Source organism: Anomalospiza imberbis, chromosome 8 (assembly GCF_031753505.1).
Source record: "Anomalospiza imberbis isolate Cuckoo-Finch-1a 21T00152 chromosome 8, ASM3175350v1, whole genome shotgun sequence".
Classification (NCBI taxonomy): Eukaryota; Metazoa; Chordata; class Aves; order Passeriformes; family Viduidae; genus Anomalospiza; species Anomalospiza imberbis.
In genome coordinates, this window is record NC_089688.1 from 22,754,441 (window position 1) to 22,766,692 (window position 12,252).

General features: G+C 49.9%; 1 protein-coding gene across 4 annotated transcripts in view; it reads left to right on the plus strand.

Annotated features, from left to right (window-relative positions):
* The window catches only part of MFSD13A (major facilitator superfamily domain containing 13A), a 16,595-nt gene continuing 4,343 nt past the window's right edge, over positions 1 to 12,252 (plus strand). Inside the window, exons 1-9 of one of the 4 annotated variants that reach the window (XM_068197923.1) lie at positions 28 to 102; positions 1,774 to 1,844; positions 6,286 to 6,554; positions 7,000 to 7,079; positions 7,909 to 8,358; positions 9,228 to 9,345; positions 10,315 to 10,411; positions 11,135 to 11,306; positions 11,856 to 12,049. In XM_068197923.1, coding sequence (XP_068054024.1) covers positions 6,390 to 6,554; positions 7,000 to 7,079; positions 7,909 to 8,358; positions 9,228 to 9,345; positions 10,315 to 10,411; positions 11,135 to 11,306; positions 11,856 to 12,049 — 1,276 coding nt within the window. In that variant the 5' untranslated portion in view covers positions 28 to 102; positions 1,774 to 1,844; positions 6,286 to 6,389. Of the gene's footprint in view, positions 103 to 1,773; positions 1,845 to 6,285; positions 6,555 to 6,999; positions 7,080 to 7,908; positions 8,359 to 9,227; positions 9,346 to 10,314; positions 10,412 to 11,134; positions 11,307 to 11,855; positions 12,050 to 12,252 lie in introns of those variants that run through there. The other 3 variants (XM_068197924.1, XM_068197925.1, XM_068197926.1) reach the window with 3 other exon arrangements.

Consider the following 12,252-nt stretch of genomic DNA (forward strand, 5'->3'; position numbering starts at 1 on the left):
GCGGCTTCGCTTGCCAGGACGCAAAATGGCCGCGGGGCGGGGCTGGGGGGCGCGCATGCGCGGCCGCGTCGTGCGACGGCGGAGCGCCGGTACCGGACGCAGGTAGGAGGCGCCGAGACGGCGGGCGGGCATCTCTCCCGCCTTACTGCTGGCCCCGGTCTGTCTCTCTGCCTGTAGTGTGGTAGGGTGGCGGACCTCTCCTCTGCTCAGTAAGGTGCCTCGGGTAGGGTGGGAGAGACACTACCCCCTGGGGGGCGCTTCTGCGGGGTAGGGGGTCCCCCCCGGCCCTGCAGTGGTAGAGCCCTGGAGGATATTCCCTCTGTTTTCGTGGATGCTCCCATTTTGGGCCGGAGGGTGCCGTCGCTCCTTGGTCTCAGTGCCCATGGGCAGGGGGCTCAGTCCCGGAGCCGATGGAGTCTGTCTCCTGGCAAGGAGAGGCGGCTCTGGCATTGCCCTCTTCTCCCGGAGTGTGCCGCGGGTCTCTGGTGTCCCTGGTACGCCTTCCCCTCACCTGGCAGGCTTCAACCCACTGCCATGGAGCCTGTGGGAGAGCCCACCAGGGAACGGTGGCAGTGCCTCTGGAGAGCTCCTCGGGGAAGGGTGGCAGTGCCTCTGGAGAGCTCCTCGGGGATGCATGGCAGTGCCTCTGGAGAGCTCCTCGGGGAAGGATGGCAGTGCCTCTGGAGAGCTCTTCAGGGAAGGATGGCAGTGCCTCTGGAGAGCTCTTCAGGGAAGGATGGCAGTGCCTCTGGAGAGCTCCTCGGGGAAGGATGGCAGTGCCTCTGGAGAGCTCCTCGGGGAAGGGTGGCAGTGCCTCTGGAGAGCTCCTCGGGGAAGGGTGGCAGTGCCTCTGGAGAGCTCCTCGGGGAAGGATGGCAGTGCCTCTGGAGAGCTCCTCGGGGAAGGATGGCAGTGCCTCTGGAGAGCTCCTCGGGGAAGGATGGCAGTGCCTCTGGAGAGCTCCTCGGGGAAGGATGGCAGTGCCTCTGGAGAGCTCCTCGGGGAAGGATGCAACGCCTCTGCTTGGCCACTCCTTCCTCTACCAGGGTTGCCAGGCCTCCCCTCAGCGCGGAGGGTCCCTGTGGATGGGGCACAGGGGATGGCAGCGCTACTTGGGCACGTCCAAAGTCACGGTGTCCCCACGGCCAGCCTGACTCCGCAGGCATCGCCTGGCTCCCTGTGCTCCGGTCGTGCACGTGGGATGCCAGGGGCTGCAGCTGGTGACCAGTCAGTGGCGTGTGGCCCTGCGGCTGCAGCTGGGGCCCTGCGCAGGGACGGTGGCCTTGGGAGGTTTGCACAGGTGACGAGACTCCCTGTTCCAGGGAAGCTGTGTAGTAGAAACTCCTGGTGGCTGCACTTGGCAGAGTGGTGAAAGTTGCTTCTCACCTGGAGTTTCCTGTTAAGTCTTAACAAAGAACAGGCAGAATGTGTGCAGTAATCCCCTCCTGTAGCTCCTTTGAAGCAAATCTTGGCGTTTGTTTTCAATGATGATTTCAAATTTACTTCTAGTTCTGAAATTTGAGGGCAGAGTTACCTGGCATTGGTTCCCATCCTAGTGCTGTGAGTTCCATTACCAGATTAGAGCTTATATTAACAGCAAATGATCAGGAACAAGTTTTCTAATGCATTTAGCACACTTCCTTTACACTGTAAAACAATGAGTTCTTTAGACACGGGATGTTGCGTGTTTTTAAGGTAAAAGCCTCGCCAAGTTCCAAGGCTATGAGATCTGCCCAGTTATCTCTATATTGACAAACCTTGTGTTTTTATTAGGGAATGAGATCTGATTGAACAAGATTGCTCAGCTGGAGCACAGCTCCATGGAAGCTACCAGCTGGTTCAAGGTATTAATTGTCTGTGTGGCAGTTGTGTTTGCGTGCATGAACTCAGCAGGAGTGTTGGAAGAACATGATTGCTTGTAATAAGAAGGGTATTACTTAACCTCATGATGCACCGTCGTCAGTGATTGTTGAATTGGTAAACAGTACTGGGAAATGCCCTCATAACCTCTTTCAGTCATGTTTCCATGCCTAATCCAGATGGTTTCAAAGTTTTCATTTCTTCACCCATCAGATACAAGGCTGCTGGGAGCCTGCTTTGGGGTGTTTGCTCACGTTTCACACAGGACTATGTTTAATGTTCCCTCAAGAGCCCTTGTTACTAAGGGATTATCCGAGGGTGTTAGGAAGGTTTCAGGAGAAGTATGGAGTGGAGAAACTGAGAGCCTTGGAGTTACATTAATCTGTAAAAGGGTGCACAAGATCAAAGTTTTGTCAGAGGAGCTTAAATTTTGTGAAGTGTGTATCTAGGAAGGAGCTTTCCTGGGACAGAAATAGGATTTTGAGAGGTATAGTGTGTTAAAGTGGAGGCTCTTTTGGTTTCATTTATTCAAATAGCTCTGTGGAAGGATTTCTCGTTTTCTGACAGAGTTCTGCCAGAATCCAGGTAGCTTTGTGGGATGAGGACCCTCTAAGATGTCTTGTGTTGTGGAGGTGTCCTGGGGTACCATGTGTGGGAGGGAAGGAGTGTGCAGACCCTGGTCTGTGCTCCCAAAATGGGCTCATCACTGACGGATAACCCTGACCAGACAAAGACATCCATGACTGTCACTTGCAGGCTCTGGGAGGAATTGATGTGCCCAGCACCAGGCGTTTTGCTGGGACAGGTCACAGGACATCAGCTCTTCCACAGGTGCAGCTCCAGCCCAGCTTCCCTGTGAGTGGGGCTGGACCACCAGCAGCCTGGTCCTGTCTGGCTGTGACAAATGTCTATAAATAGGGTTTTGTCTCAGGTGGTTTTTCCAACTGCTGGGTGGATTTATTGTATGGCAGTTGCAGACATACAGAGCTGGCTTAGTAAGCCCCTCAAAACCCAGAATATGCAGCAGAGGCAGTGTAGTGGCAGCTCAAGCAAGCACAGACATATCCTGAATTATTATTCGGGATTCCAGCCTGCATTACCCAAACAGGGGAGAATGAATACGAGAGTCATCCTAATACTGCAGTCAGGTCTGCAGATGGCTGTTTGAGGTTGCTGTGTGGCAACTTCAGCACATAAAAATCATCTGGCCCTGCTTAAAAGGCTGGCTTGAGCCAAGATTCACATGTATGGCTCTGCTGCTGGCTCAGTACAAGTGGCTTCAGCTGTGGAAGGCTGGAGCTCAGCCTTGTTGTAAGGCCAAAGCATTGCCGAATCACCACGGGACACGAGGACTCCTGCATCCAGCTGTGAGCTGGCTAGGAACTTAGAGCACATGTGTGAGCCCCAAGCTGTGGTGTGTTCCAGACACAGCTGTATGCCAGCACTCTCAAACAAAAGCAGTGCTTTCCTGGTAGCCAGTATTCCAACGTCCTCCTCAGGAAGATAAGATCTGTGGACGTCACTGGCAGGAGCCAGATGTCAAATGCAGAGGAGGAAGTTTCTCAAATAAAGACTTGTTGCTTTTTAATTTATGAGCATGTTGCTTTATGACTGTGTTAGAGGTTCAGCATGAATGAATGGTAGCTATTTCCTTCTGCAGCTTCTTTCCCATTACTTCTTACAGCCTCATGTTGAAAAGTTCTGATATACTCCATGAATAATTCTCCATCCCAAGGAAAAGGTTATGAAAATACCAGTGTGGCAGTAACACAGTGCTTTGGGTGTAGAAGTGAAATCTGCTATTTGCAGACAACTGTGATTTGTTTCTTTTTAACTGCACATTTGCAGATGAGGAGGGAAAAAATATCTATCGAATGACCTAATGACTATCCTAGCAAAAGTGACATCACTTGCAAATATCAGCTGGCTGGAGAGGTTGCACATCTGTGAGGGAGTGATGAGGGAACAGAAAGAAAGGAAGTGGAACTTCACCCTCTTTGAACAGTGCTGTAGCATTTATATGACAAAATGAGGTGTCTCTGGAAATTTCAACAGCTGCGGTTTGTGCAACATGTGCACAGTGAAGCACTTTTTGGATGGGGACAGCATGAAGTGCAGCACTAAGACCAAGGCTTGAGCGGGCTCTGCTTTCACACAGGTTTTGGATAGCAAAGGCAAGCTTAGGATAAGAATCACCCTCCTAGTAGGTCACACTGTTGGTCTGTCTCTCCCCATATCCTGCCCCACGGTGGCAGCAGGAGATGCTGTTTAGGGGGAGAGCACATGAGTCTGGGCACCACTTGTGGCCTTTCCACTTGTCCACCCCCAGCCTGCACAGCTGTCTTGGGGCGGTTAGAGGGGATTTCCCTGCCTTGTTCCCTTTAGTAGCTCTTTGTACAGCTGTTTTCTGTGAATTTGTCTAATCCTTTGAAGCTGCTGCCCAGCTCTCTAATATCCTTTGGTAGCGGATGTCAGGTGTTTTACTACCTGCCAGATAAAGAAATATTTTTGTGTGCTTTAAGCTGACTTCCCGCTAGTTACAGTGAGTGTTCCCAGTTCTTGTGTCCTGACAGTTCCATGAAGAGGCACAGAACTCTGGTGTCTTCATCTGCTCTTCAGTCAGTCCTCCACAGAAGGCTTTTGGTGAGAGACAGAGGACTTACGTCTGGGACAGTTGCCTTAACTCTCCCTTCTTATTAACCTTTGTCTTTATGCATCGGGACTCCTTTCCAATTCTTGACCATACAAAATGAAATTTTCCCTTGAGGCTTGTCTGTCTTTAATTATGTCTGTAAAGGTTCATTGTCTGGCTGAATTCTCTTCCAAGCAGTGTCTTCCTTTTTTCTGGCCATGGGTTTTGACCTGGCAGGGATGCAGAATGGTGTCTTGAGCTCCACAAGGGCTCTGCAGTTGGATCCAGTTGAGGTCTAGTGCTTTGGCTGGGAGTGAAACCGAGGTGCAGTTTCAATCTAGTGATGTAATTGATTGGAACAAATTCTGTTCCTGCTCCTTCTGATCTAGTTATGAGGAATTCCTTGGCCTAGGCAGAGCAGATGGTTATTTTTGCTTTTCTAATCTTGCCTAGAAGTGGTCAGACTCATGGCTTCAGGGAAATGCTGAATGGGACTGGCCTTTCATCAGGTTTCATACCCAGACGTTTATTCTTCTGCTTGATTTCCTGCTTGGACTTGCTGCAGCTGGTGTTGCAAGCCCAAGAGGATGGTGTGGTGCGTAGGTTCCTATTTCTTATGTGTTCAGTCTTATCCCACATTGCAAAGCCCCCATGATGTATCTGAGTTGGGTGAATGCAGACCCGGGAGGGCTGAAACAGGAGTGGCACGCAGCCCTTTTATCTTGCTTTTGACAGTGCCAGGATAACAACCTTGTTGTCACCTTTCATGTGCGTGTGCTGTGAACAGGGCTTCTCACGATGGCATGGGCTGGAAGAGCTGACTTGTACTGATTTAAGAAACCCTTATGTCTCACATAAGTGCCTTGTGTTTTGCCTTGGGTCTGTAGCAACTGACATGTGAGAGAGAGCTCAGCCTGAAAAGCACAAGAGAACATTTCTGGCCCCAGCCCCTGGCCATGAGCTCCAGTCAGTGCAGGTGTGAGGAGTCCTCCTCTCACACTCAGCCCCTTGTGAACATACAGCAACTTGTTCTGGTCCAAAGCTGCTGTCTCCACATGTTTTATTTCTGTGTATATTGCTGTCCAGCCAAAGCATCTTTATTTCAGACTATGGTCCTAAGACTAAAGCCACTCCAAGACAAGCTGGACAACTGCTAAGGCACTTCTGGTCACTTTTATTGTATGATGGCAGCGTGCCTGCTGCAGTTGTGTTCTGGTCGTGTCTCTTCATACCACAAAGCAGCAGCACAGCTCACCATAAATAACTCCTGTCTGAGCCAGCCCAGGTGCAGTAAGCTGTGTCTGCCTGGGGAAAGCATTGTGCACATGTGAGGTTACATCACAGCTCTTGTCATTTTTATTTGGGTAAAAATTTACATTAGTACCTAAAAATACCAGTGACTAGGTGTGATTTCTGAAGGCTGCTTTGTTGTTTGCAGCTATCTAGCTTGATTCTTCTTGTGACCTTGCTTTTAAAGAGCTGGATTAATTGTCTGCTTGCTGGATAACAAAGAACATTACAGGGTAAAGGACAGGGCAGGCTGCTCAGGAGGAGGCAGTCGTACCCTCAGGAGCCCATGGCCTGGCTTCAGCTTAATGAAACAGCTTTAGTGCAGCAGACAGCTTCTAGTCTCTTAAATCCCCTCCAATCCACTTTGTAGCAGCTCCTCAAAACAATACGAATTCTGATCGCTGCATGCAAAGATTTACCAATTAACTCGATTCACCTTTTACTTAATTTAAGAAAACAAATCTGTTTTCATTTTATTTAATTTATTTTTTTCTCTTCTGCAGGAGCAACAATGGATTGGCCCCAACAAAGATGTAGTAGGTGTTGGGAGAAGACATCTCACCTGAAATGGAGGTGATCGAAGGAGCTGAACACTGACTGCACCAACATGGGGCTGCGACTGCTGGCTTGTCTTTTCCATTTGCCCACTGCAGTGATCTACGGCTCTCTGTCGCTCTTTGTTTCCATTTTGCACAACGTGTTCCTCCTGTACTACGTGGACACCTTCGTCTCTGTTTACAAGATTGATAAACTGTCCTTTTGGATAGGAGAAGTTAGTTTTTTTCTATTGGCTTCTGCACTCTTTAAGTAGGAAATTCTGAAACCAAGACTGCTCTTTGCTGGAAATGTGAAAACTGTTAGTTATAACAGCAGTGTTCCCTTTTGGAGAGGGAGCAAGGGAGCCTTCCAAGTGCTAACGGCTTTTCAGTTTTTCCCACTTACGTAAAAATAGAACGAGCTGGGACAGAAAATGCAGAGACTTTGTTCTTAAGACTGCCTTTCCTCTGTGGATGTTGGGGTGTTTCACAGGCAGTGAAAACCACTGGCCTTACTGCCAGTTGCCCCAAACAGGGGCATCATACGGTGGTGATGGGGCAGGGAAGGTGTGCTGGGACAGTTCCTGCTGATGGCTCACCATGCCAGCTTAGCACTGCTTGCTTTGGTGACAGAATGGAGCTGTCCTGTGGTTTGTTTCACTGTCCTGTTTTCTTTCCTAGACAGTGTTTCTGATCTGGAACAGCCTCAATGACCCTCTGTTTGGCTGGCTGAGTGACCGAGTATTCCTTAGCACACAGCAGTAAGTGAAGTTCTGCTCTCAGAAGAGTCTGGGAAGTTGTTTAGTCTCTGGGGAAGATGATGTCAAATTGGCAGTTTTAAAATGATGGCATGGGAATGGCTTACTGGGCATGGAACTCTTAAATACCTCCTTTTCATGGCATCTTTGAAGTTCAGTGCTCATAAATGTTGTTTCAGTACTTGACTGTACAGAGAAAGTCACACACACCTATTGGGTGGATGTGACCCTAACCCTGAACAGTCATGAGTGATGCAGAATCTAAAATATGGGTATCTAAAATCTCAAGCCCCTGCTATATGAGCAAGCCTGTTAATGGGGTGTTAGAGAGTGTCTGTACATGGTTTGGGAGGCACAAGGGGGAAAAGTATAGTTATTTCCATATGGAATGCCTCAGACCAGTTGTTCCCAAACTGTATAGGATGGGAGCTGAGGCAAGACAGCTCTGTACTGTTGGCCATTAGCATTTCTCATGTATTTATGTCAACATTTTAATGAAAATCATGGTGTGGCTTCCTGCAACTAGGAAAAACTCATGAAAATAATTTACATTGCACAAAGTGCAGACAGTACAGCACTGTCAGGGAGAGAAATGCTCTGGAGAAAAAAAAATCCCTTTTCTTTTTGGCCTTCTTAAACCAATATTGTCAGTGTATTCACTATTAACTGAGAAGGTATCTGATGTGGGTTGTTGTTACTTGAACAAATGTGTCTATGCCATGACTTCCTAGGAGACACTTGTGTCTATGCCATGACTTCCTAGGAGAGGAAGGATATGTGATTATGCAGGGTTTTGTCCAGGTACATAAATTTTTTTTTTCCTCTGTTGCAGGGCAGGAGCAGAGATTTCGTCCCCTGAAGTAGTTCTGAAGAGGCTCAGAGCACTAAGCCACAATGGCCCCCTCTTTGCCATTTCTTTCCTGGCTTTCTGGGTTTCCTGGGCTCATCCTGGTTTGCAGTTCCTCCTTTGCCTTTGCATGTATGACAGCTTTCTCACCATGGTTGACCTCCATCACAACGCCTTGCTTGCAGACCTGGCTGTTTCAGCAAAAGACAGGACTAGCCTCAACTTCTACTGCTCCCTCTTCAGTGCCATAGGCTCCCTGTCTGTCTTCATGTCCTATGCAGTGTGGAACAAGGAGGACTTCTTTTCCTTTCGCATATTTTGCGTCCTGCTGGCCCTCTGCTCCATTGTTGGTTTCACCCTGTCCACACAGCTGCTCCGCCAGCGGTTTCAGGCTGATGGGAAAGTGAAATGGGACCAGGAATCAACTCTGAAAGAGTAAGGGTCACGAATTCTCAGCAGGGGCAAAGGCCTGGCATAGATCTGCAGAAAACGAAATGTGTGAGAAGATCCAGAATGAGGAAAACTTTGTTAATTATCTCTTGTTCTTGTCTATTTATACAGTTTTCAGGATCAGCTGTCACACTGGCTCCTCTGAAAATAGAACAAAACTGTCTTGTGTCAGCCTTAGTCCAAACTGGAGGCAGAGGCCTAACCTGCTATATGGCCATCCAGTGTTTGGAACATGAAATGAGTTAATGTCTAGAGCACCCAGTGAGGATTGTGAGTGGTAAAATGTCAGAAGCAGCTTATGAAAGCATTCGTGCTTGAGCATGAGACCACATTGCCGTCCATGCCCTACAGAATTGGACAAGTGAATGTCTCTCCCTGTTACTCACTTCAGCTGCCTGATAGTGGCTGGACTGTTGGTAGGCCACACCAAGCTGATTTTCCCTGTTCAGCTCCTTCCTTGGACTGCCTCACTTATCATCTCTTGTTATGAGCTGCCAGCATTATGCTGTAGTAGCAGCAGATCCTGATGAGATCTGCCAGGTGAGCTAACTGCAGGGACCTGGAAGAGGAATGTATGTATAGTGGAATGGCTGATAAGAGGAGAATGCATTTCTGGACAGAAAGGTGAATTTTGTGTTCAGGAGACAGATGTTCTTTGGGAGACTGGTGCCTGTGCTTCTTACTAGCAATAAGCAATCATTGTTGTAGACTCCACTGTTTTGATTGGTCCAGGAATATGAAAGGTTGGGATGGGAGCTGAGGAGAGACAGCTCTGCATTTACACGGGGAGAGCTGGGGACTCTGTCTTGGTGTGAGGGATTTATGGTTGCTTTTTATCCCTCCTTTTCCTTTAGGCTGTACATTGATAAACTCTCCGTCCCCCAGGAGAAGAGGATCACCCTGGCAGAGTATCTCCAGCAGCTCTCCCGGCATCGCAACTTCCTCTGGTTTGTCTGCATGAATCTTGTCCAGGTAGGCACAGAAATGGCACGCTGGGATTCAGAGGATGAGCACTGGCTCTGGCTCTTTGAGATGGATGATTCAGCAGTATGTGAGTTCCCGAGGAAGGGCAGAGATGTTCCCGGCACCCACTTGCTCTTGGAGCCTCCTGCACATGCTGGCTGATTCAGCAGCTGGTAGCCACTCTCCCTGCTTGTGACTGAGGATACTTCCTGAGCAAGCTGTGGGGTGCTCCTTCCTCTCTCTGCAGCATAGGCTGGGTTATGGGGGCTGACTGAGCTCTGTACAGCCCATATGGGGTGCAGAAGCACAGGGCCTGGCTCACAGAAGGGATGAGTTTAGGAGTGCTATGTGCTGGCGTGGCTGTCAGCACAGTCTCCTTTCCCTTTCCGTTTTCCTGGGGCTCACATCACTGTTCTCACTGTCCAGCTGGATCCATCTCCCAGCTGGCTTTTACCATTTCTGTTCTTCATCCTCTTCAGTGATGACTACCAAATGCCGGCAGCCTGCCCAGCTTTGTGTGCTGCAGTTATGGCTCCCTGAGGATCCCTCAGTTCCCCTCAGATAGGCTCTTGATGCTGGTCTGCATCTTTGTGTTCAAGCCTTACTGCCTTACCAATGTCCTCCTGCCGGCTGCTGCCTCCCTCCTGCCATGCCACTGTCTCCCCCAGCCTCATGGTCACTGCTGTCATCTGCTGGCCCTGTCTGCCCCAGCAGCACTGTGCTGTACAGCTGGGCAGTGGGGCTGACTTCGGGCACAAAGTGGGCATAGCTGATGGCATTGCAGCTCTGCAATCTCAGCCAGCAGTGTTGGAAATGTCACAGCCAAGGTCTTGCTCTGCTGAAGTACTCCAGGCCTATCCTGCATGATCCTTTGGCATGGGGCTCCTAGGACAACAGAGCCCAGAGGGCTGTTAGCTTTTTCTCTTCTTTCTCACTGCTGTTCCTGCTGACCAGCTCGTCTGCATGCTGCCTTCACAGGTTTTTCACTGCCATTTTAACAGCAACTTCTTCCCTCTGTTCCTGGAGCACCTGCTGTCAGACCAGATCTCTGTCTCTACTGGATCCTTCCTGCTTGGTGAGTTTCAGGTGGGACTGGAGGGAGCAGCTGAGTTACATAGGACTTGGCCCGAGTCTGGGTTTGCCCTTCCCAAACTCCATCTGGGGAGAGGTGTGCTCACATGCAGGACTCTGGGCTGTAAGATTCACACATACACATACCCTACATGTTTCCTTGGGACCTCTGAGTTGTCCTTCCTGGGCACAGAAGTAACTTGGAGCCTTTTCTAGTAAGGACAAGACACCAGACTCCAGAGAGGTATTGCTCTGAGTACTAGAGGCTGCAGAATGCACTGTTCCCAGGATGCAGCATAGAACACAGCCCTGAATTTTATCCCTTTCCTTCTGCAGCATAGACCATTTCCAAGCTCTCACAGATGTGTGGGCATTGGTCCTAGAGTTACCCTGGGAGGGTTCTGTGCAGGCCAGGTCTGGTCAGGCAGTCCTGTCTCTCTCATTTCTGCTCCAGGGCTGAGTTGCAGCCTCTGCATGACGCTGGGCAAGTCTTTTCTTCCTCTCTGTCCATGAGGTTGATGGAAGAAGGTCTCCCTCTGTAGGAAAGTGTGTGCTGTGCCACAAAGCCATGGAATAAATCTGCTGCAGCCTTCTGTATATGCGGAGGAGCTACTCTGTGTTGTCCTGCTGGCAATAGCCAACCTTGCTGTCTCTCTTGCTATCATGTCTGGGGGCATGGTGGAAAGTGAAACTCCATCAAACTGTTTGTGCATCTGTCTCTGCTCAGGTGTTTCCTACATTGCCCCCCATCTCAACAACCTCTACTTCCTGTCACTCTGCCGCCGCTGTGGGGTTTACGCTGTGGTGCGAGGACTCTTCTTCCTGAAGCTGGCTCTGAGTGTTGTCATGTTCCTGGCAGGACCCGATCAGGTGTATCTGCTCTGCATCTTCATTGCCAGGTAGGCAAGCACTTCCTCTGCCCTCTGCCTCCTGAGAAGCAAAATTAGTTGTCCCTGTTTTAAGAAGAGGAGTGGAAGGCAGGGAACAGGGGCCAGGATCATACATAAGCCATGTGGTTTCCAGCTCTGACAGCACATGGGACAGGTCACTGCAGAATCCACAGGCTGCCCTGCTGCAGAATGAGGGAGGCAGTGATGTTCAGGAGGTCACAGACTAGCAGGACTGGTGACAGCTTGCACCTGCATTTGCCAGCTGCTGAGAGCTTCTCTCCTCTGCAGCTCTCAGTGTGTGCTGCAGCTGCCTGTGAGCCACAGGTCCAGTGTGTCCTATCCCCCGGCCTGTCTGTGTGGCAGGTCAGGACTGATCTGAGGTGTCACTGCAGGGTACAAAGTCTTATTGATAGTGGTGTTCCTCTCCTGTAATTAGGGCTTCTGAAATTCTTATTTCAAGTGTGGGGAAACCTTTTTCACCCTTGCCATTTTTTCTGCTCTGTCACATTTTCCTGTCATTTGATAGCCCTATTCAGTGCTTTGCCTGTTGTTCTGCAGCAACCGTGTGTTCACAGAAGGGACCTGTAAGTTACTCAACCTGGTGGTCACTGATTTGGTGGATGAGGATCTAGTCCTGAACCGTAGGAAGCAGGCGGCTTCAGCCCTGCTCTTTGGGATGGTGGCTCTGGTCACCAAACCGGGCCAGACCTTCGCGCCTCTGATTGGCACCTGGCTGCTCTGTGCGTACACAGGTAAGGATGCTCCTGGGAAAAGCAGTGGAGCAGGACAGGGCAGACCTGTGAGTTCGGTGTCTGGGACCTTGTGCTGTGCCCGGGGTGGGTGCAGAGGGCTCTTCAGTTGCTAATCTGTGCCTGGTCTCTCCATCTCCACGGCTGGTCACTCAAAGAGAATGGACAAAGATCCATCCCCACTGCCCCATTCTCACAAACTCTTC